General features: G+C 40.0%; 1 protein-coding gene across 1 annotated transcript in view; it reads right to left on the bottom strand.

Annotated features, from left to right (window-relative positions):
- syn3 (synapsin III) overlaps window positions 1-26,106 on the bottom strand; it is a 128,919-nt gene that overhangs the window by 91,186 nt on the left and 11,627 nt on the right. The window contains exons 2-3 of the mRNA XM_042511037.2: window positions 20,573-21,026; window positions 3,526-3,583 (exon numbers count right to left, since the gene is read on the bottom strand). Coding sequence (XP_042366971.1) covers window positions 3,526-3,583; window positions 20,573-20,967 — 453 coding nt within the window. The 5' untranslated portion in view covers window positions 20,968-21,026. The remainder of the gene's footprint in view (window positions 1-3,525; window positions 3,584-20,572; window positions 21,027-26,106) is intronic.

Here is a 26,106-nt window from a genome sequence, read left to right as displayed (position 1 = left end):
GGCTACATGTGTGTACAACATAGTCTTGCAGCTATTATGGCAAGTGACACTTTCCTCTGTGTGTGTGTGTGTGTGTGTGTGTGTGTGTGTGTGTGTGTGTGTGTGTGTGTGTGTGTGTGTGTGTAGAGAAGTACCATAACCAAGCCGGCAAGTGCTGCAGACGCAGAGAGGTGCGTGCCTACCTGAAGCCACAGTATTTGGCACAAAGTGTTTATATAAGCCCAGTCATTCAGTATAACAACTGCAAAAAGGCCTGTGCTTTGTATTTGCTGCACAGTAGAAATCTGTTTAATGCAACATGATCACAGTGTCACCTGACCATTTTTTTTACTGCAGAGTTGCTGGCAGACTGTAAAGGCTATTTACCAGCTATGAACCAGGCTACAGCTAATTATGCTGGGGAAACACAGTACCATTTGAGCCTGTTTCTCACTTGAAATGGCCCGACGACTCATTTGAGAGTTGGACCAAGTTTCGTTGGGTGTCGTTTGCTGTGCAACGTCACAACCCAATCAGCTACTCCCAACTCGCCAGGAGATGTTTTGAATTTCTGACATGTCAGAAGTTTTGGTCAGGCTCTTTCACAGTTGAAACAGAGCATCAAGTCGTTTCCCCGAGGTAAGTGCTTTTTTTTCAAACATACAGTGTAGCTGATATCCAGCTACTTTGTTTGTGCTGTTAACTTTCTAACTCGTGTGTGTCTGAGGGAGACCGAGAGAGAGGTGGAATCCAAACTCTGACTGACCCTTTTTTTGCAGAAATTGACTTTCAAGCTCTTCTTTGGATATCTGTCATTATTATGAACCGTACCTCCGCTAGCAAACAAACTTCTACCTTCCCACATCCCCAGAGCTTTCAAACAAATTTTCGATGACAATTGTCAATAGCCAAAGCCATGCTCTGGAGTCAAGGGACCACCTTATTGTCATCAGGAGCACTCAGGTCACGGCTTGATGATCTGACCACACAGTGTGAGCACATAAATGGTGAGCTTTGGCTTAACTTCGCAGACTGTTTACTCAGAGTAGGAATTAAACAACATTTCTAAAAGGCGCTCAAACCTTACAGTGTATGCCCAGCTCAAAGAAACCAGAGGTCTCCCAGCTACGGTTTGGATCCATGAGGCTGGAAAGGTAGCGATAACACTTACGTTAATCTACAAGAGAAGTCGGTCTGATAAACAACCACAGCGAGCTCCACTGGTAGTCGACCACAACCTAAAAATGAGCGAGAGGAGCACCTAAAGAGAGCGCCCTTCTTTCGCAGTAAGCAGCACGCATTATTAATATGACACTTTACCCTGGACTGATTGAAGAGTATTGTAATGGTGTCATTGTGAGTCAACTAGTGTATTAAACTACCTAATTTCACCCTCTGAAAAGTCATATATCAGCTTTTATCAAAATTATTTTACTTTCTATGCAGATGCACTACCCTACAAAATCACACCAATAATTCTAAAACGATTAATTATTTATAAATAGAGCTTTTCTAGTCATTAGTTGAAAATTCCTGCTCTTTGTCATAACATAATATAAACTGCAGAAAAATATTGCAGAGTCAGAGAGTCAGAGAGTCAGAGTTTTTTCCAATGTTATGCAGCCCGAATATTTGCATTTGAAAATGCATACATTTTAAATTCTAAGACTATTTGGTGCAAATAGTGTTTCAGTGCTGGCCATTAAAATAGTCTATTTGATGTCAAATGTTTGCTGGGGAGAGACAGCCAACAAGAGAGAGGGATTAAAGAAAAAGGAAAAAAGTTCAGTGGCTCTCTCTGCTTTTATTGTCATCTCCTGAAAGGGTTCATCTCAGCATGTCGCTAACTTTTCACACAGAGATTGTGTTTCCATCGTCCTGAGGCTCTCAGCAAGAGCCTATGAAGAGTCTGGCTGCTGAAGGCAATTAGCCACTGACTTGTTATAGTCAGTGTGGAGGGGCTTCTGGGAAACAGTGAAGGGTCCAACAAGATGTAAGTAGGTCACAGTTGGAGCTATAGCTAAGCTTTGGAGGGGATCATATGGTCCCCCTCAATATCAACTTAAGGGGCCCAATTAACTTCACCATATTTTTATTGGGGTTCAATATCAGTGACACCACTTTCTTTTTCTTTTTTTTTTAAATCCAAGTTTGCATTTTACAGAAAAATCTTGACTCATATTCCAGCTCGACTCCTCCCCAGAAAAAAAGATGTGACCACAACAGTCGAGAGTTGAGCAAACAGGCTATAAAATCACCGGTCCAGCTTTATGTGGTCCCCTTTTTCCTTCTCATAAAAACCCACCACTCCATTTCAAAGACGGCTCCAGGCTCAACAATGGCTTGCAGATGTAAAACTGAAGTTATTTGAGGTAAATTAGATGTTATCTGCTCTCTGTAAATACTGTATGTCTAGACACATATTTCTGGGCACACTGTATATAATATTGGTACAATCGTGTTGAATTAAAATCAGCTACTTGGGCCAAAATTTTGGGAAATATGCTTTGCTTCCTTGAGAAGATTGATAGGTTGTATGATGAGTATGGTGCTAGAGCTATGAAGTGAAAAGCTAAGCCCAGTTATGCATAAAGATTGCAAGCAGAGCTTTACAGCTGTATTGTCTTATACACTTTAGTTTGAGATATAATGTGTTAATTAATGCCCTTTTAAAGGTGCTAGATGGTAAAATGTAATACTTCAGTTTTAGCCAGCTAGCCGTTTCCCCCTGCTTCCAGTCTTTATGCTTAACTAGGGTAATCTGGCAAAGCAAGCTTTTAACTCAGAGACATGCAAGTGGTATCAATAATCTCATTTTAATTTTGGCAAGAGGGTCAGTAAGCATATTTCCCAAAAAGATTAAACTATTCATTTAAGTAATGTCAGTAAAATTTGACTGGATGACCCTATTTCAAGGGAATTGGATATGAAAGGTCAGGGTGGCCATATTTAGAATTCCCAACTATCTTAAAATTTTAGGGGGTGTATAATAGATTTCATGAGGCTTTTTTATATTGTTAAGAAAAAAAAAATAATGGTATAAGAGTTACAATGTACTGTGAGAAGTTACCTCCAAGAAAAATCATGCACCCACGTGAAGGAAGAAGGCTCTATGCAGACACAAACACTGCTAAATAAAGGCAACAGTGCTGACAGAGATAACAGTGTTAACCAAGGAAGAACGGGATGGTTGGTACTAAGCTTCCCTGATTATGCTGTACCAATATCAGTGGTAACCACTGTATAAGCGCAGTGTAAAGCGACGGAGATGAGCAAGCCAGTGTGATACACACATGAACTAACATTCACAAACTGTCTTACCACAAAAAAAACACAGAGAAGCTGGTATCACAACACACACAGACACAGCGTGACTTCATTCTCTGCCCAAGATGCCATTACGCCACTATATCTTCATATAACAAACAGTGGTTTGCTGCTATATTAATGCTCTGAATGTCGCATACAGAACCTGTAAATGTAATAGCTTTGAAACGATGCATTTCAATATCTAAAAAGATAGAATTTATGTTAAATCCACCATACCTGCTCCACCCGAATCTCGTACTCTCCGTTTAGCTTCTTTCCTCGAAAATACTTCGCCCTGCAAAGAAACAGGAGACAAATTCTTCAGGAATCAACAAAAACTATGATGTTTTATATACAATCAGAGCATGTTATTCAACTAATATCCAGCAGATTTCACAATTCTACAATGGATACCAGTTGAGTGATTTATACAGATGACAAATCAATTGAATTGTCTTTCTTTAGGTTATTTGTGTTCTTCAACATGTGGATCCTCTCCTGCAGCAACAGTACACTGTATGTACTTCAAACATTTCTTAAAATCAAAACAACCTTAAAATATCCCTGTTTATTTGATTGTAGGAGAGCTGAAATTTCAACAGAACTTCCAAAATACCTTGTGAGCGGGCAAAATAATGACTCATATTTTCCATAATTACAGAATCTGACCTTGTGGGGCTTCGAGTAAACAGACTCTCTTGGCAAAGTCTAAATAGAGAAATAAAGTGCTTTTGATAAAGAGAAAACAATAAAAAAAAGACAGTCTTTATGTGCATGATTTCAAAAAAAAATTAGTGGCTGCATTTAATTGACATTTTTTGTTACTGTCATTACAGAAACACAGCATTCTTTGTAGTTTAAGTGAGCTCTTACACAGCTGTGATATTAGGTAGACATCTGAGATCACATGGAAAAGTACAGGAATCATTTAGCAGTGATACACTTGTTTTCTTGCGGTCTGAAGCTGTGAACTTGCAGTTACTGGAAGAGTTATCTCACTGACCATCAGACCTGCAGTATTTAGATTGACCGAGAGACAGATGTGGATTCACTGTGCTATTCAAAGCTGGTTCGTATACAGAAAAACCACAGTGGAAAGTTGACATTGTTGCATTTTTACTTTTGGTTCATTTAAATGCACGTTGCACAATAAAACTTGTTTGTTGGTTTATTGGAGTTCTGCTGACATGTCATCCCACCAGAGCTCGGTCAAAACCACTCAGATTCCTGTAACTTAAGCTGTGTATGTTTTTCTTTTCTGATGTTAATACAATTAAATGAATAACCCTGCAATTTATTTTTGCACTTTCATAAAGTCTGGGGACTTGCAAGTGGCCGAGCTTTCAAACAACCTCAATATATCCAGGCTTATCCCCAATGAGCTAAGCTCCAAAAATATAAAATCCTACATTTCCCATGATACAGATAAAGTGCATCTTCTGTGAATGTGTTTCCGATTGTTGTGGCTGTGTTGTTAGAGTGATGGAGAAAGATACAGTGCACAGAGACCATGCCGAGATCCTGGAGTAGCCCTGTCTCCAACACATTACTTTTATATTTAGTATTTAATTTTACTTTATATATTTAAATATAAATTAACCTGAGCTTTATATCTCTTCCACTAACTATATCTTCGCCCTAAAACACGCTTAAGAAACACCTGGAAAAAAACAGCTCTGTACTCAGTACTTTCTAGGAAGTGGGCTAAGATATGGTGCTGGTTATGGTCGCTTAGCAACCTCAGATGCAACCTGCTTCTGCTCTCTTGAAAGTCGGCACAGAGTGGACACAAGAGTAGCACCCAGCACCCAACTTTGCGTTTTCAGGGTGGTATAAGACATGGCGTGTTCACGGCCCCTTACCATGCAGCAATCAAACAGGGTTTTTTGGAAAATAAGGTGGTATTTTCAAGAAGTGCCACAATTAAACAATATATACTTGCTCTTTGTTGACTTGCCTGTTATTTCAACAGTGACATAAAAACAAAGAGCCCTTTTTGCTTATGGATTGTCAATCATTTAAAGCTTGTTTTTGATCATCTTATTTTTTATAGCCATGTTGTTACCCAGTGCGCTTTGGGTCTCAGCCTTGAACTCTCACCCCTTGCAGGCGTGGGACATTCTAGCAATCTGTTGAGGCTTCAGGCTGGAGCTGAGTGTAGCTGAAGATCTAGGCTACACGCTAGAGGCCTTTGGTTACTGGGACAGGCTGTTTGGGACTTACAGTGCCTCTCTACCTACTCACACCAAAACGCATTTTCCTTTTGCAGCACATACAAATGTCCTTTCCTTCTCCATGTGCCCCCTCCATGTCCGCATTTTTGTTTTTCATCTCCATGCATCTGTCCTTTCAAGTACGTTCATTAACATTCACTGAGGGAGATCTTGTTCTTAACATCTCCCAGCTGCTTTGGGTCTCTTGCGGACTCATTCTCTGTAATTTTGGAAGCCGTGAATCTTCAGCATGACTGACCCACATACTAAGACAGGCAATGCCCCCTGTCACCCTGGACCACTACCCCTATGGAGCATGAGGTGGGACCCCTCAGGCTCACCAGCTAAAAATGACTGGTATGCGTTTCAAAGTATTGCAAAACATGTCGTCACTCCAAGTGATCAATTTAATTTACAGGCTGCTTGGTTCTTTGGTTTGAACAACCGCTTTACATGTGTCCAAATGTAAACATTGAGCTCTGCAAAGAGGTCTGGGCTTTCCCTCTCCCAGTCGTGCACACACCCACTATATAAACACCATGGAGCTGAATTCCTTTTTTACCATGAGAATATGCTCCTTTTTTTGTGTACTTCTAATAGGAAGCGTATGAGTCATGTATGTGGACAAGACCCATTGCCCCTCCAGGTTTTTTTTCATAGTTATCCCTGCCTCTATTTGTGTTCACTCTGCTAAACTTGATGTTGTACTAATACTGCTGTTTAAAAAAGAGATTTTCTATGCTGGACACATATTTTTACATGGTGACTGAACTCCACGTGTGTCAGTTTAGCTGATGTTTTCTCCTATGAAGAACACAAGGTTCCCAGTAACAGCAAAATGATCACGTTTCATTGTGATCAGACAGGGAATATTTTTGCTTGTCGAGGCCTTAAACAGTCAATAAATGATTTTTTGGTTATTTAAGGCTGATTTGTTGTGTGTGGGCTTTTATACTTGTGTGGCAGTGTGACTGCTTCGCTCTGCAATTACACCTCAAAAATGCTAGTTGGCTGTGGGGTTTCTATGCTACTGTGCTGAGTTTCCAGCCCGTTCTCTTCCTGAAATCGTAAAGAAGCGCCATTTTTTCAGTGCTTTTGGCGTAAGAGCAAGGCGCCTAAAGGCACCTTTCACACATGAAACACTGCCGAATGGCGGGAAGTGAGGACATAGCTTCATAGAACCAGATGTGGTTTTACCATACACTTGCAGATGACCAAACAGCAGTTTTGTTCATGTTTGTAAAATATGTATGAGTATTATCGATGTGTTTTCACTTGTCTCTTGCACTGATTAGGCAATCGTAAATAATGGATTTTTGTCATTCTATCTCGTTATAAATCACCTCTTAAAACCTATATTTATAGACTTGCTTTTAAGTGATTTCATCTTTTTATTTATTTGTATTCATTTTACCTGTTTTATGTATGTTGTTTTAATTTCCGATTATATGTGGTTCTATAGTGTTTGGTCTTCTTTTTTGGGGGGGATTATTTTATACTGACATTTTGCATCCTGAAACTTGCATTATTTGTCCACTTATCTATATCCATATCTATAAAAATGTGTTTGTAAGCTTCTGTAACTTAATGGCAATCTTAGGTGCTGCAAAGACGTTCAAAATGACTAACATACCTGTCGCCTGTGTGTATAGTTCATGCATTTTGTAAACTCAGCCAGAACACAGTGTTCCCCTGTCTCCTCTTACACATGCAATATGTGAACAAGGGAAGTACCAGCACTTAGTTTTTACGCTCAAACCTCTGACACCAATCAGTGTATTTTATTAAAAATGAAACACCTGCATCAATATTTAAAGAGGTTTGGAGAGACATTAACTTGATTGTTAGCTAATAGCCTCTTCCTACGACTCAGGGCAACCGTCTCATAGTACTTTGCGAAGTACATGAAGTAACCACTTTGCCAGAGAGGGGCTCAATTGAGCAATCACATGCCCATATCATTCAGAACAGCGCAAACAGACTGACAGCTTCTTGGCAAAGCGTCTTACATGACAGCCTGAGAGAGAGAGGGTGTGAGACATAGGGACAGAAATGGAGGGATTGTCGGTGGTGTGGAGATGCTTCTTTGCTTCAGTTCTGTGTACTGCTATTGTGCATCAGTCATTGCCAGAGGCCAAAACTGTCAGGACAGAGCAGCGTTTCCCCAGAGACCTCAGCCTCTCTGCTGGAATGCCCAGGAGGAAATTCAGCTCCAAGGCAGGGAGCGATGGGTGGACGAACAACCTCGTCTTCCCCTGTGATGCCTTCCAGTCATCCACATTGTATTCATATAGTACAATGAACATTTTTCCAAGAAGCTGATGTTATATTTAGATACACTTTAAGTGCCATGTTTGTGCTATTACTGATAGAGCCACTGATTATCTGCTGAAACACTATCCAAGTGTGATAGAAGGATTTCCCTGTAGTTGTACAGCACACACTGAAATAGACCTATGATAACATAAGAAAATCACAAAATGGGTTTCATGTAATGGAGTGCCACAAGAATGCCGTTTTTCTGTAGGCCAGTGCAGAAGTAAGCGTCGCCCCCCGTTACCTTGTCAGAAGGCCGACAGGAATTTTCCATTGAATTCTAGGTTATTGCAGGGCATAATCTCCGTGGAAAACAAACATTTACAATACTTACACTCTTTGTTCATCAGGATAATCTTCACAAATGAACTAAACCATGTTGGGGTATAAGCAAACTTCACCATTACTTAATATTGCAATCATAAGGAGGCTATAAAGCCACATATGGTGTGATGACGTTCTGTAGTCTCTCTTTCAAATTCAATGATTTACTCTATAATATTCACAAAATTAGAGATTTATTACAAAGTACATTAAATTGTACACATTTGTAGTTTAGTGTATTATTGTGCAGCATTCAAAAATTACTTTTTTCATTAGATTTCTCAGAGAGACTGAGCAGGCCAAGCATTTTTGTCTTTATATCCGAGTTATTTATTTAGCTTGGGAAACCCCACAATGTCCAGAAAGCATATGCACAAATTGGCCGGCAGATTCAAAAGAAACTACAAAACTTCTTTCTCAAGTTCTACCTGCTTGCTGAAGTTGTAAAGTAGCTTTCATTAAATTTAGGATTTTGGTGATGTGACTGATTGGTTTTTTTACAATTATGAGTCAGACTGTGTATTTCCATGGAAACGGAGATAACACTGACAAAAAGCTTTTTGATTTCAGAGGTATACATTTTGATTATATATTCTATTTTGTTGGTAAGAGTAGTATAATTGCAATATTACACTTGAGGGTGTGCTTAAACTTCATTTGTGGCAGGACAGTGATGCAGTCAGGACAGAGGTCCAAAAGCATCACTGTAATGTTGCTTAATTGGTAACTCCATCCCGATCCATGGCGGTGGGAGGGCGTTGCTGCAGAAACATTGTACCCCCAGGCTTCCCCAGTGAGTTAGAGGCCTAATTCTGAACAGCATTCAAAAACCCTTTAGCACTGAAACTATAGTCTTAGTGTTAGGTCTGTTAGCACCATTAGCTGGGTCACCACAGCTAACTTAGTAGTGCTAACAGTAGTTAACAATGCTTAAGAGGATTTGCGACTCAAAATTAAGGCCCTTCCCAACCTTGGAGGAGTCTTGAGGGCTGCCACCATGTTTCTGTTACACAGCAGCACCATCCACCAGTGGGTACAGCGTAGAGTGGTGAGCCATGTTTCCACATGCTAACATGGCTAGCAAGCTGTCTGTGTGACAGCAAAGCCAACAGAAAACAAAATAAAAGGCAAGACATTTGCACCCAAAACATTAAAATTTCACCATTTCTGACTTATGTGTTATTTTCATAAAAAATAACTTGCTAGTTATTGGATGTTGACTTTCACCAATTGAATCAGGTTTGAAGCTGATGCCACTTGAAGCCATTTCTTAAATTGATTTTTTTGTACATTTCTGATAGTACAATAACCTATTTATCATGTTAAATTTTTTTCTGATTTTTCTCTCTGTCCTTTCACTCATATTTTCTCTGCAGACATTCTGCCTTTTGCACTCTAAAAAAAAATAGAAACATCATTATTTTCTCTGGAAGACCAAAATATAGCTTTAGACAAAATAGCAACATTTAAACCAAAATATACTCATCAGTGCTTGTCCCCTGATTTGTTAATAAAATAAATGAATAAATAAATTCAATATTACACATGACGTAAGTGTATCTTTTCAGTAACAGACATATAAACATGAAATCATTTTAGGGAATTTATTTTGTGTTTTTGGAGGAGATGTCGAATTTAGGGGGAAATTGTTGCTGTAGATGTTTCACTGGGCCTGATAGACCCAGATCAGCAACAGGTGCCCAGCCCGAGCTCTCTAAGAAGACGAGGAAAAACTCCCCATGAACATCAGAACAAGGCGATGGACATGGGAAGAAACCTCGGGAAAGGCAATTCAAAGAGAGGTCCCCTCTCCACGGACGGCTGGGTGTGTGTGCAGGTTTTTGTATCTGTGTTTGTGTTTGTGTTTGTGTGGGCGCGCATTAGAAATTGCTTATATGTGAGGACCAAAAATGTAATTGGTCCTCACATATGTGCAAGAACTAATGCGCGTGTGTATGGGGTTTTTTTGGGGAAGTCTTCTGCGTGGAAATCTTAGATGGAAAGATTTCTCATCTGGACGTCCAAGGAGGCCATGGCCGTGGTAACGTTGGCCCCTACCACAGAGCATTTAGATGGGATGGGAATGCTCGGGGATGTATCCATCTTCTCAGGAGCCTCAGGTGCAGCCTTTATCAGTGAAACCCACTTTGCTCTGGTGGACCGAGCACGTGCAGCCTTCACTGGTAGAGTTACTCTGGTGGACCATGCCATAGAGCGTTTTGGTGACACTGGAACACTTGGGGAGGTATCCATTCTCTCCGGAGCAGCTGGTGGCGTTGTCATCGGCACAGTCCACGCAACGTTGGCCCCTACCACAGAGCATTTAGATGGGATGGGAATGCTCGGGGATGTATCCATCTTCTCAGGAGGCTCAAGTGCAGCCTTAATCAGCGAAGCCCACTTTGCTCTGGTGGACCGAGCACGTGCAGCCTTCACTGGTAGAGTCACTCTGGTGGAACGTTTTGGTGACACTGCAATACTTGGAGAGGTATCCATTTTCTCTGGACCCTGATGTACAATCTTGTGCAGTACCCTCTTGACTTTGGCTGGTTTTCCTTTCAGAACCCTTGGAAGACGTGCACCAAGGGTTCTCCTCTTGGGATATTTCTTGACCAGTCTGCTCCTTTTTTCATCTGGGCTGTGGTTGTCTGCCCTTCTGATCCCGGCTGGATTTACATCCTCCCACTTCCTTTTATTGGAAGCTTGCTGCATGGTGGTCCACAAGTTGATGTTAGGGTTTACAACAAACATCTTTGCTTAAATTTTGCAAAATCTGAATTCCACTCTGTGTCTGCTCTCGAAGTCTGACGATATCGAAATGAAGAACCAAAAACCTCGCCTGAATTTATAAGCTCTGAGAATTCTAGAACTTTACATCACAAAGTGATCATGATGTCACTGGCTTCTACGCTTTCATCATAAAGTGCAGTGATTGAAGTGCAGAATTTGAAAAAAAAAAATGGACTTGAATGGAATGCTCTGATGACATCACTGTCAGTGCAGTGATTGAAGTGCAGAATTTGAAAAAAAAAAATGGACTTGAATGGAATGCTCTGATGACATCACTGCACTTTATGATGAAAGCGTAGAAGCCAGTGACATCATGATCACTTTGTGATGTAAAGTTCTAGAATTCTCAGAGCTTATAAATTCAGGCGAGGTTTTTGGTTCTTCATTTCGATATCGTCAGACTTCGAGAGCAGACACAGAGTGGAATTCAGATTTTGCAAAATTTAAGCAAAGATGTTTGTTGTAAACCCTAACATCAACTTGTGGACCACCATGCAGCAAGCTTCCAATAAAAGGAAGTGGGAGGATGTAAATCCAGCCGGGATCAGAAGGGCAGACAACCACAGCCCAGATGAAAAAAAGGAGCAGACTGGTCAAGAAATATTCCTGAAGAGGAGAACCCTTGGTGCACGCCTTCCAAGGGTTCTGAAAGGAAACCAGCCAAAGTCAAGAGGGTACTGCACAAGATTGTACATCAGGGTCCAGAGAAAATGGATACCTCTCCAAGTATTGCAGTGTCACCAAAACGTTCCACCAGAGTGACTCTACCAGTGAAGGCTGCACGTGCTCGGTCCACCAGAGCAAAGTGGGCTTCGCTGATTAAGGCTGCACTTGAGCCTCCTGAGAAGATGGATACATCCCCGAGCATTCCCATCCCATCTAAATGCTCTGTGGTAGGGGCCAACGCTATGGATCAGCCGGCGACAACGCCACCAGCTGCTCCGGAGAGAATGGATACCTCCCAAGTGTTCCAGTGTCACCAAAACGCTTCATGGCATGGTCCACCAGAGTAACTCTACCAGTGAAGGCTGCACGTGCTCGGGTCCACCAGAGCAAAGTGGGTTTCACTGATAAAGGCTGCACCTGGAGGCTCCTGAGAAGATGGATACATCCCCGGCATTCCCATCCCATCTAAATGCTCTGTGGTAGGGGCCAACGTTACTACGGCCATGGCCTCCTTGACGCCCAGATGAGAAATCTTTCCATCTAAGATTTCACGCAGAAGACTTCCTAAAAAACCTGAGACACACGGCCAAGATGTTTCAGCACATATGTGAGGACCAATTACATTTTGGTCCTCACATATAAGCAATTTCTAATGCCACTTCACACAAACACAAACACAAACACAGATACAAAAACCTGCACACACACCCAGCCGTCCGTGGAGAGGGGACCTCTTGAATTGCCTTTCCGAGGTTTCTTCCCATGTCCATCGCCTTGTTCTGATGTTCATGGGGAGTTTTTCCTCGCCTTCTTAGAGAGCTCGGCTGGGCACCTGTTGCTGATCTGGGCCCTATCAGGCCCAGTGAAACATCTACAGCAACAATTTCCCTAAATTCGAGCATCTCCTCCAAAAAACACAAAATAAATTCCCTAAAATGATTTCATGTTTATATGTCTGTTACTGAAAAGATACACTTACGCCATGTGTAATATTGAATTTATTTATTCATTTATTTTATTAACAAATCAGGGACAAGCATTGATGAGTATATTTTGGTTTAAATGTTGCTATTTTGTCTAAAGCTATATTTTGGTCTTCCAGAGAAAATAATGATGTTTCTATTTTTTTTTAGAGTGCAAAAGGCAGAATGTCTGCAGAGAAAATATGAGTGAAAGGACAGAGAGAAAAATCAGAAAAAAATTTAACATGATAAATAGGTTATTGTACTATCAGAAATGTACAAAAAAATCAATTTAAGAAATGGCTTCAAGTGGCATCAGCTCCAACCTGATTCAATTGGTGAAAGTCAACATCCAATAACTAGCAAGTTATTTTTTATGAAAATAACACATAAGTCAGAAATGGTGAAATTTTAATGTTTTGGGTGCAAATGTCTTGCCTTTTATTTTGTTTTCTGTTGGCTTTGCTGTCACACAGACAGCTTGCTAGCCATGTTAGCATGTGGAAACATGGCTCACCACTCTACGCTGTACCCACTGGTGGATGGTGCTGCTGTGTAACAGAAACATGGTGGCAGCCCTCAAGACTCCTCCAAGGTTGGGAAGGGCCTTAATTTTGAGTCGCAAATCCTCTTAAGCATTGTTAACTACTGTTAGCACTACTAAGTTAGCTGTGGTGACCCAGCTAATGGTGCTAACAGACCTAACACTAAGACTATAGTTTCAGTGCTAAAGGGTTTTTGAATGCTGTTCAGAATTAGGCCTCTAACTCACTGGGGAAGCCTGGGTACAATGTTTCTGCAGCAACGCCTCCCACCGCCATGGATCGGGATGGAGTTACTAATTGTTAGAACATTACAGTGATGCTTTTGGACCTCTGTCCTGACTGCATCACTGTCCTGCCACAAATGACGTTTAAGCACACCCTCAAGTGTAATGTTGCAATTATACTACTCTCACCAACAAAATAGAATATATAATCAAAATGTATTCATGTAAAGGGGTAATTACCTCTGAAATCAAAAAGCTTTTTGTCAGTGTTATCTCCGTTTCCATGGAAATACACAGTCTGACTCATAATTGTAAAAAAAAACATCAGTCACATCACCAGAATCCTAAATTTAACAAAACCTACTTTACAACCTCAGCAAGCAGGTCAAACTTGAGTAACCACCCAGCAACAAACACATTTTCTAGTTTCTGTTGAGTCTGCTGGCCAATAATATGCAAATGCTTTTTAGATATTGTGGGGTTTCTAAAGCTAAATAAATAACCCAGATATAAGCACAAAAATGCTTAGCCTGCTCAGTCTTGAAAAAACAGAAAAACTCTGAAAAACAGATTAAGCTTTACATTACTTGAATTTTTAAGCAAAGTTTCAAGTTACATATATATTTGTTTGAATGAAAAATTTTAACCATATATCACATCATTTCTTACTAAGTTTTACAAATAGGGAAGAATGAGTCCTAGAACCCAAAAATGAGTTAGCGTTTTAGCACTCACGGTTCCCTCATCTTAAAGTCAATAGGTTTTTGGTTTGAAGTCTGAAATTAAAAAAAACAAAAACAAACAAACAAACAACAAAAACATGTTACCAAAGCAGTTTACAGAAGATCCATAAGTTACATTATTTAATACACAGGTGTCACATATGCAGGTTCTATGTTATACTGACGTCGTTCATTCTTTGACTGTGTACAATAACACATAACTAATTGTGTACAATTTAAAGTAATAAATCTCTAATTTTGCGAATATTATAAAGCAAATCACTGAGTTTGACAGTGAGTTATAACCAACAATCACTCTGCAGTAGACAACTGGCAATTTATTTGAATAGTGGAAATATGTAGGCAAACTTACCTGTTTTGTTGTTATTTACAGCCATAACTGGAAAGTTCCTCGTCGGAAATTGCAGGCAAGGTAAAACGATGACTTTTGAGAGAATTTTCTTTTATACTTTTACATTGTTTATATTTTTCTAAATATGGTATGTCTGAAAACAAAATATTAAGTCTGCACATTAGCAACACTGTGGGTATAGTGCTGTGGCTGCCTTGGATAAGAGAGTAGATAGTAGTAGTTGGTAAAAAGTTATTGTGATAACTAATCTGTTGGAAATTTACCAACACAATTAAGTTGTGCTGTTGTTTTCACTGTCATTGTTTTTTCTTCCATATAAAACATTTTTCTTGGCTGCTGTGGCCCGAGTGAAACTAGTGACCAAAGATGGGATATGATCAATGTTGATTTATGGAAATTAATGAAAAACACAACACATCTGTTTAGAGGGTGACTGCTAGAAGACTCGAGGGACACCACATGGTGGCTTAAGTAATAAAAACAAGATTACATCTGGAATCACCAAAGGCCTGTCAAGCAAATTAGACATCTGGCCAGCGTTGTTGAAACTTTTATCTTGACATTTTTTCAGCCTCACAGTACAGAGATTTGAACTGCAAAGCAGCATACGGTATGCCTATTTCCTCATCAACAACTGGACTCCTGAAAGCAGGTTTAATTAAAGATTTACAAAGAAGAAGCCAACATAATGACACAGACAGGTTGTCAAAGCAGCAGCCAAATATTTGGTCATTTATATGAGTTGCACTCGCATCAGGGGGTTGAGTTTTAACTGTTACCTGTGGATTGATGCTCTACCTGCACCTTTGGAAGTGGCCTCTGAGACTTAACAACATTTCTATGCAACAATTAAAGTGTCAGAAAAAGGAAAAAAGGTTTTTTCAATGATTTTGAGGCAAACATCAAGACTACAGTGTTTACTTGTTAGTACAACTAACCATGCCAACACTGCCAACTGTGCTAACAGAGCTACCAAAAGGTAACAGGGTTTAACTATGCTGAAGGGGGTTTGCAGCTCATAATTGAGCCACTTATTCAACAAGGTTACCTAAGCGATAATGAGCGATTCCTCTAGCTAGCTCCCACCCGACCAGAGGTTGGGTACAATGTTTCCACAGGTAACCTTTAACAGCCCTACTCTGGATTTGCAATATGCAAATATTATTTCTTTTTAATCATATCGTTTAACAAAGTCAACACTGACATAACATATCAAATCAAAATAGACTGTGCATGCTGGTCCAACCTCAAATCTAACCAGAATACTAGCACTGGCACCATTAAAGGTATGAATAATTAAATATTAGCAGTTATGTAAGCATTGTACCCATTAATAAACACACAGCTATCACTGGAGCATTTTGATACTGAAATGAACTTAAAAACACAACAATTATCTGCCAAGTTCTTGACCATAATTCTTATCTATGATTTCCAAGCAGATTTATGGACATTTATTCACAATGGACATCAAGCAAGAATGACATCCTCAGAAAGTGCAAGTCAAACTGAATCCAAAAATACTTGTATCAAGTCAGTGTGATTTTACTAAATTATAGTGTGATTTTTGGCAAAAATTGCAGCAGTTGGGTAAAGACTGCCTCCATGATTTGTGTGTCTGAGCCACTTCAGTAACTGTTGATCATGTTGGTGAGCGAACCAAACTAAATTACAAACTTTCATTTGTTTTTAGAAAACTGGCATGTGCCTATTTCTTTCAGCTCGCGCAGTATTATTGCCTCACATCCCTACCTACGTGCCATCCTTTCAGCTCTCCCACATCTCACCAGGGGGCATGAATCTCTGGTCTTAAGAGTTCAGAATAGCAATGATAAACCTAGGATCTGATGTCAGAGTCAACATCCATCCTAAAAACCTCTTACTGCAGCTCAACATACATTTATATTGCAATCCATTTCAGTGTGGAGTAGAGTATTTCAGTCTGTGTTAGTGGCGAAGACTCTGCTCCGACTGAAAAGAGCTGCTGTTGATTACAGAACATCTGTGAGCTCAAACTCTGCCAGTGCTGATTGTTAGAGCAGCAGAGGCCTGTTTCATGTGAACTTCAGAGGCTATCACACATCACCATCTGCTGGCGGAAGCCCTTCACTTCTACACAAAAACATCAACGCATGAGGAGAAGTGAGAAGCATTTCTCTGTAAAGCTGAAATTGAACTACAGTGCCACTGAGTGGCCGGTGAAGGAAAAGGCTGAGTCATGAATGAATCCAATAACATCTTTTTTTTTGTTATTATTACTAAAAATGTGAGGAGCAAACAAAAAAAAAAATCAAAAATTCATACTTTTTCCTCTTGCCTGCAGTGATGTTCATCAATCTAGATTGTTTTGGGGTGAGTTGCTACAGATATCAATTGTAGGGAAGTCTGCCTTCTCAAATATAATGGAACTAGACGGCTCTTGACTTGGTTCTCAAAGTGCAAAAAAATGAATAAATAAATAAAAACAATAAAAATTGAGAAAAAAGATCATGACCCAGTTATTCAAAATAACCCACAGACTTTGTAGCAAGCTGTTTTATGTAGGGACTATTTTCTTTCTGAACTACGCCCACGCAGAAGGATGTGCACATCTACTCACGGACTGGAAAAATAATACTGGAAAAAAGGCAGACGTCTCTACAGCCGATATCTCCGACACTCTGAAACAGTCTAGGTGGATAAGAGGCACTACAGGTTAGATGAAAAATATGTATTTTTGATTTGGGGGGTCCCTTAAATCCACTTACAGGGATGACAGTACTTTGCTTTGTGGGAACGACCAGTACTACAAGCACTGCAAAAACTTCACTCACTTCTCCTGTCTCTTATGCTGCATCAGTGTCACAAAACTTTCAAATGCCCACTTCACCGATTTTAAGCACAGTTAACTTGCCAAGGCGAGCGCTATTCAACCTGATTAAACAGTGTTATTAAGTTGTCTGGAGAGTGTGCTACAAAGTCTAATAATACTATAGTTATTTTTCTTTTATCATCTTGGCTTGAGCCGCGGAAAGCATGGCTTACAACTTTTAGATTCACAAATGAACTTAGAAAAATACATCCTAAAATGCTGCACAAAATCTATCCAACAAACATGTACTCTGCCTTACTCTGCCTCTAATTGGCTTACCCTGACATTACACATTCGCCATCCTAACGTGCGCAAATTTGCCAACTATAGGGGGGTGACATTTTTTACAACCCCCCCCTTTTACATTTTTTTAAGGCTTTCTTAAGTTATGCGGACTGCTTTGAGACACAGGCTTATTGCCGATAGTGTCCTAGGCTTCTTAGTCCACAGCCAGCCCTTGCCCCAATATGGTAACATCTGGCTCCAAATAAACACAGTAACAGCCTTAATGCCAAACTGGGTCTAACAAAAGACAAAACCCAGTTGCACTTTGGGGAATGTCCAGTGTTTTTGAAACCTGACGCATACTGGGGACTAAAAATCAGGATATCTTGGACTTATAGTCAGTCAGTCAGTCATTTTCTGTAACCGCTTGTCCTCGTAAGGGTCGCGGGGGGGCTGGAGCCAATCCCAGCTGTCATCGGGCGGAAGGCGGGGTACACCCTGGACAGTTCGCCAGACTATCGCAGGGCCGACACATATAGACGAACAACCATACACACTCACAGTCACACCTAAGGGCAATTTAGAGTCATCAATTAACCTGAGCTGCATGTCTTTGGACTGTGGGAGGAAGCCGGAGACCCCGGAGAGAACCCACGCGGTCTTGGACTTATACCTACCTAAATAAATGTTAAATGAACATGTGGTGCAAAATATATTGTTTAATACAAAATGTTCAGAATATATTGTAAATTAAAGGCTCTGCCTAAATGGCACAGTTAGAATTACAGTATAATACCATCACACACACTACCACAAAGTCTGGCCTTGGATATGACCAAAAAATCAAATCAAAACCTTTATCTCAACAAAAAAGTGATCATTAAAAAAATCACATAATTGCAGGGCCCTTGCAGTGGATTTCATTATATCAAACAGGTGCTGCTGTTGCGGCCTCAACTTTATATAAAACCTGAGTCCTTCACAAAAACGGCTTTTCTTTCTGGTGCTGAAGAAGCAGCAAACCACTTATCAAAGCCTCCATTATTCTCTCTTTATATAAGTAACTGCGTTCGTTTAGGTGAATAAAAACCCCTGCTGTTCTCTCAAGAGTGAGGACGGTCCCTCAGAGAGTCTGAATGAGTTTGGACGCCTCAGAGTGGGGATGATCCTCTGTTGACTCATTTCAGAGGGTTGTGAGGAGGAACGGGCCCTTTTGGGATTTCAGCCAGATGGATTAGAGGAAAGAGGCCGCCCGCCTTTTCAGGATATTGAGAGCAATCTTGGTGCTTTTGACAAGGCTGTCAGCGGGGTGCTTTAATTTAGTGATCATTTTTAGCCCTCGGCCTGATCTCCCGGCAGAGCCCCTGATACAGATGCCTCAGTACGTAATGATCCCGGCTAATTGTGTAGATAGATTCAAAGGGCTTGGAAAAAGCTAATAACAGCTTCACTGAGGTTGATTTACCGCCAAATGTCAGGCGACAGAATAACTATTCATGAAATGGAAGAGTGGTTTATTGATTCCAGAAGACCAACATGATAAACTGGGCTGCTGCAGGTCTCAACTGCAGCTCTGGAAATCAATTCCTCCACAGCGTTCAGCAGAATACAGCCAATATCAGCCTCTAACATGCATGTGTGAGCTGTCGCTGAAAGATGAGCCCATCTCTTCTCATTAAAGTCCATTTATTTTTCTGTCAACTCCAGAGGAAAGGACCTTCCTCTCGTTACCATGACAATTTTTGTGCCAGCATGGAGGGCGACATCATGAGCCGGCAAAAGCCGAGAACATACGAGTCTATTGTAAACAATAAGATGTCTTGCTCCTTTTAAAACTGAACCTGGACATGTTCTTGATTCAGCAGGAGCTAAAAAACAAAAAGCTAATGCAAAGTAGCGTGAAAATGTAATTTTTTTACACCTCAACCACCATTTTCCATATAATGCCTGAGATGTCTACTCAAGTCACATGGCTTGGACTTAAGTCAGACCTAAGTCACAAATTTAATAAACTAAGACTCAACTTGACGAAATTAAAAAAGACTTGCAACTCAACATGAACTGTAACACCAGTGACTCATGATGTCTCTTGGACTTGAGCGTTTTGACTTGAAAATAATTGAAACCTTCCCCCAAAGATTTAAAAGTATGTTATTTAAAAATGGACAGACAGAGGGACAGACAGAGGGCTGGACAACCCAAAAACATGATGCCTCTGGCCACGGCTATCGCCTGTGCAGAGGCATAAAAAGGATACTAAAGATTTAATTCACATACAAAAACTTACATGGTGGTCAAAAAAAAAGAATTGCAGTATACAAAACCTGTGGCTCGAAAACAGCTTCTAACTAAATGGTTTGAATGTAATACATTTTTACTGTTTTTAAAATGGCATTACATTTGGTGAAGAGCACTTTAGACGTCTACGTCATGACTTGGGAATTGCAAAACAATGACTTAGTCCCACCTCTGCATTACACCAATAGACTTTGATGGGTAATTAGTGTAACACTGATAAGTTGACTCTGAAGCAGCGTGTTAAGGGAATACTAAATTTTGAGAAATGACTTGCTTTCCTTTAAGACTTTAAAAAACAAAATATGGCTGGATACTGCATGTAAAGACTGCACACAGGCTGAGCTAAATAAAGCCCATCGATACAGAATATCACGACTTCAGTTAAAACATCCTTACCTTTGAAAATAAAAGGTCAAACTGTCATCTTCTGTTTTTCAGATACGACTCTGCCTCGTGTAGCAGAACTACTGTGATGTTACTTCCAGTCAGTTAAGATAGCGAGTGAACTGAGACGCTTGTTGGTTTTTGGGATCTATTGTGGATTTTTCAAGGGAGATAAACTTTAAATCAACTGGAACAATTTTGTCACTCGAGCACGCGAACACAAATAACTCACAGTTCAATTCATTATCTGCTGAACAAATCAATCGAGACAATTTAACGCAAAAATTTGAATGATTTCTCTTTCAAACATGAGCAGAGGAATCCAGAAAACATGCAGCAAAACGTGGAAATATGTTTTTTAACTTCCTTCACACATGAAACGTCCACTCACCAGTCTGTGTGCTGATCATCGATGACCAGCAGGATCTTGGGCTTGCGTATGACAGGTTTCGGTGGCTGACTGCTTCCTGTTGAGGCTCCCTCAGCTGCTGTTGCTGCGGATTTGGCATGTGCAGCGGCAGCGACATTCTGGGCCATCTGAGCACTCTTCACAACGCTGGAGAAGGAGCTGAGGAAGCTCCCCGTTCCTGAAGTCGAGCCCGGGCCCGAGGCTGGGTTGGGGGCCGGAGTCGGGATGCTCGGGGGCTGCCGCCTCTCTGTTGCCGGGGAAGCGGGGGAGGAAGTGGATGAACCTGGAGGGGTCGGCCTCTGCAGATCCATCATGTAGCCATTGGGGAGGTTGGCCACAAAGCTGCTGTCTGACAGGCGCCGGCGGAGGTAGTTCATGGTGATGGGCTGGTGGGTCCGTCAGGCCAGAGGAGGTGAGGGGGAAGAATGCTGAAATCCTGCAGAGGGGATAGAGGAAGGGAAAGGACTGATTCATAATCAGTTTGACAATGCTATTCATATTTGATTATTTGTCCCACTATTTATCCTCTTTAAATGTCATAATAAACAAAGGAGAAAAAAAGACTACTTGTAATGGGCAACATGTCACGTGTAATGATGATTTAACCGAGAATAATCACCCATATCTGCAGTTTCAACTCAAGTTTTAAAGAAAACATGGTGATGGTTGGGAACAAAAAATATTTTGGCTTCCAATTCCCAGTTTTGGTGGCACAATCATGGCTGGACATGCAGCTATGTCTCTGTAAAAAAATTAAGATTTGGCACTATCCCCACTTGGATAAAAACACCAATGACTTGCTAAAAAAACAACCAGATTTGTTGTTGGTTTACCTCAAAAAGTAGTCTGCAGTGATCTGCAGCTTGGGAACCGTCTCACCAAGGTGTCACACCATCCACCATCCACTCTACCTCCCCATGATAAAGTCAGCTCATATATCATGTCACATTAGAAATGTTGATATGATACATACAACTATCAGAATCAGACAAGGGTTTTTTTGGCAAGTAGGTTTTCTCTTAGAAAGAACTGGCTTTGGTTTTTGGTGCATACAATAGAAATATTGAGAGGGATAAAAGTAATAATAGTAATAAGTACTGCTACATTCAAGAACTTAAATAAAGCCTGGAAAAATCTACAATAAAAATATGGAAGAGATATTTTAAAAAGCACAAACACATGACAAATATGTACAAAGTAGCTGTTCCAGAATAAGAAAGCTGAAGAGTTTTTGCAGAAATCTGTAAAAGTTCACATATAACGTAATTATGGTTGGCAGAAACTTAAAGCGATTATGCATATTTTGGGTCATGGTTATGATTTTACGGTCTCATTGCTCTCAGCAACGTTATTTCCAGCTGCAGTGGGCAGCTGTTTTCAACTAAAAGCTCTGAAATACCCACTATACACAGCCTGCCCAGCATCAAACCACAGATAGAAAAAGTTGCAAACTAGCTCATGAACATATTAAGCAGCTAGAGAGCCTGATATTTGAGTTAAAATTTTTTACTCAGCAGCCTGACAGAGAAATGATTAAAAAACTGTTTGATCATCACACTTAAGACTTCCTTTCAATCTGTTTGTGGTCAGATCAATCAGATCAATGGATTAGAGAAACAGCTACTGTAGAGGTGAGAGAAAGCAAACTTTCAGTTGCTGCCATTTCACAGGTTAGACCCAATGCTGGACTCCATGGGATCGCAGTTAGCGCTACTAAAATAGTTTAGAAAAACAATAAACATGATAAAGAGATCACTGTTGCTCTAAGAAATAAGGTGTTCTATTATTAGAAATAACGAAAGGCTAAGTTTCACTTCGTGAACAAGATATATAAACAGAGAGAGCGAGCCTGAGAGGGGTCGCAGCAACAAAAATGGCAAAAATAAAAATCTTAAGTTGCGACAGATGCTGATTTGTGGCGGTCCGCTACAAATAAATGACAGTCACCATATGGAGAATCTCCCATCCCAAATGATTGAATAATGGCCTCCCTATTTTTACCAAACTAGTGTTATAATAGACCATGTTGTTATGGATAATACTATTCTGTCTTATCCCCCTTTTTTTTCTTTCTTTTATCCCCTTTTATTGTATTATCGCACTTAACTTTATTAGTTACATTTTTATGTCAATTGTTAGGTGCAAATTTATTTTATAGTCTGTTAATTCATATTTTAATTAGTCAAAATGTAAATGGGTGATTCTGTACTGTCAATTTTTGACAAAATAAAACATACCAAAAAATTACTGTTTGGGAAACCTTGCATCAGTCTCCTGTCCACCTTAACTGAAAATCTACGCGTGCAGGTAGCTCTCATAATGATGTTTAAATCTGGCTTTTAGTTTCTTGAGTGAGTTAAGTAAAATTAACATATTATGGCAATAAATAAAGATTTCATCTTGAGCTTTTAAGGAGCTTCAGTACATGTCGGCATCCTCCAGGATTAGATTTTGTGGCATATCTAAATTTAACTCAGATGGAAATTGTTGACGCGTTTCTGTTTTCTGAAGTTCACACTAATTAGCAAATACAGATCGGAGGTGAGGAGTCAGACCTGGAAAAAAGCGTCAAGCTCAGAAATAAATGCAAAACAAAAGCTGAAATACTGTTGCATTGACAGGGTGTATAAGGTGATGGGTTTTTTTGTTTTTTTTCACAGCCATGAATCTGCTAAACCTGATTTGCATACGATTAAGTTAACCACGCAGGGTGGGATGGAAACCGCTGGCAATTAATTCAGTGACACAGCAGTGATGATGCAAAGTTGGAGCGGTGATTCACAGCTCATTTCTTTGTGAAAGAGATGAAGCCGCTGGAGGAGAGGAAACAGTTATGTAACACATGGAACCCAGCGTGGCAGAGAGGAGACATTCAAACAGATTAGCTATCAAACTGCAACGAAGTGCGCATGCTAGCGGAGAGGGGAAAAGAAATCCGAAAACCTGATTAAAACTAGGGCGCTCTCGTAGTAAATTGAGCTTAGAGGAGATGAAAGTGCATTTCTTATGGAGGTGTCGGATGTGCCCGGTGTTTGCGGCAGTGTTTTTGTAGTTTAAGGGGAAGGAGGGTCTAACAAGCCCTCAGCAAGAGGAAAAGGATGTGGGTCAAATGTTTCATCTTGACAAGTTAATGCAGTCAGACGATCACCATCAGGAAGTCTTTATGCAGAGAGAGAGAGAGTCATAGCTTCTGTCTGAGCATCTGTAGGCAAGAATATCTCCTGATCATAGCTGTTGTAGCAGTGGTAAAATAATGTCTCTTTTCCCAATACTGCTCTGATTCCCAAAGGAGGAAATTAGTTTTCTTCTTGCCTACTTTCAGAGAGAGGTCACAGGTCAGCAGGAACATGACAGATGCCATATATACCCCATTTATATTAAAAAAGGTAGATAAAATAGAAAAACCAGTATTTCAGTATAACCCAATACAATTCAAGAGCAGCACAAGCCTCCAAAATGACCACTATCATCTTCATAAAGATACGATTTATTGATGCACCCTTCTTTCAGACTGCAATAGATTTAGCTAGGCAAAATATATTTTCAAAAAGTAAAAAATAAAACTTTCACCTTCACTTCATCTCATTTTAAAGAAGTCATATTGGACGAGTTTCGACGCTTATGTTTATCAATTTTGGATTTGCTACTGAAACCATGACAACCCGACTACGACAATTGAGTAAGTTACCATTGACAGAGCACGTTAATGATAATGATGGAATATGTCCCTCGGTGCAATGATGTGGCTCATTAATGGGTTATTGAACAAAGACGGCACAAAGGAATAAGATATATCAGCTTTGGCTGCACAAACAGTACTTTATAGTGAGATCAGTGAACTAGCGGTTTGAATCTTTCAATGGTATTTATTGAAAATAACAAAAAGACAGTATATCATCAGACTAATCCTGTAATACTTGAGTTTGGGGATTCAGTGTTTTGCCTACGGGCATTTCAGCACTGCAGATGCTCGTTGTCACGAGGAATAACAGAATGGGAGATGTAATATGCCTTACAGCGGCTGAACAGCCTATCCAATCACAAAGTGAGGGGGCTTCCCCCTGGGAATTATGCGCATGTGTCAACCACCACAAGACTATTACAGAGCAAACTGGCAGGGCTCGAGTCAAATGATAGAAAAATTGCAACAACAAGCAGTGGCAATTACAGTCACGGGGCCGCTGATTGCCAGCTCAGCCCTCTTTGTAACTACTTGATCCCATTGGACAGATAAGGAGCAGTCTGCTGAGATGCTGAAAATCACTATCTTTACACCACTGCCACATTCCCCGCTTTCTAAACACCCAGTAAGCTGCTTTCTCTCTGTGGTGGAGCACAACTGAAGCTTTTAAATCCTTAAAGGCTTTGCATCTTAGGTCTCTCTGCAGCGTATTCACGCTGGGAGGAAACCACAGGAACCTCATGCTCCGTTAGTACTGAGCTGGTCGCAAACATTACTGATAAGAGTTTGTTAGAAAAGAGGCACACAAGCAGAAAAGGGCTCCGTAGGTTATCCACGTATTCATGGTCTTTCAATAATACTTGATCCTTGTGTGGTAAGTCTGTTGGGGTTAACTATAAAAAGCTATAGAAATAATGTAGTAGCTACAATATGACATATGACATTTGATTCTCACTATTCACAGACTGCACTTCACCCCAGCAGACACCTATAACAGAAAGCTGATGAATGGTGAGGTAAGCAGTGTATGTAGGCAATATTAGAAAAGTCCTTAGTCCTTCTCCTCACGTTTTTTAAAGTATAGCCTACCTATAATAATACTAATATCAGTATGGTTTTCCCATATAATAATAAGCACTGAAAAGAGGCTGGAAGCAGATTTCTTTCTCCATTTTTGAGAAATATTTTTGAAAAATATGTTTCCCGTATAAGACTGCAATTGGCTTTTGTATGAGCCATACACCTACAGGGTTCCTACAGCTTAAGGCAAGATAAATTAAAGATTTTTTAATGCCACTCAGAATTAAGTTTAATACCAGTTTTCAAATAACCAAAATTGAAGAAGGACAATTTTATTTTGCCCAAATGTTTACTGTAAAATAAAAGGGTTTTTTTGGTCCAATTGAAAAACATCATTTATATACATCAAATGTAGTAAAAACAACCCTTTTTAGAGTGAAACATATGGGGCAAAATGAACATAGTATATTATCATAAAAATATCTATTGAGTTTTCAACATAAGTGGGAAATATCTGGCATTTCTGGGTGGTTTTCTGGGTGGTTTGGTGCTTCTCAATCTGCATCTGAGATTCCAGCTCTTGGATTACCATCATAATGATTTTAAGGAAAGAAATTTAATAAATTATTTAACAACAAAAAAAAATTGATGCTATCCATTATTTTGAGATGCTACAATATAAAATCAGAAAGAAATGATTCACAAAATCCTACTTTCCATGTCTGAGCATTTTAAAGACTTTAGAAAGATTATTTTAAGTCAGTTTAATACCAATTAAGGTCTTAGTTTTAGATTAATGAATTCAATGCCTTTT

Source organism: Plectropomus leopardus, chromosome 22 (assembly GCF_026936395.1).
Source record: "Plectropomus leopardus strain MGB_pleo_1.0 chromosome 22, ASM2693639v1, whole genome shotgun sequence".
NCBI classification, from domain to species: domain Eukaryota; kingdom Metazoa; phylum Chordata; class Actinopteri; order Perciformes; family Serranidae; genus Plectropomus; species Plectropomus leopardus.
This window is presented reverse-complemented; position numbering and strand designations above follow the sequence as displayed.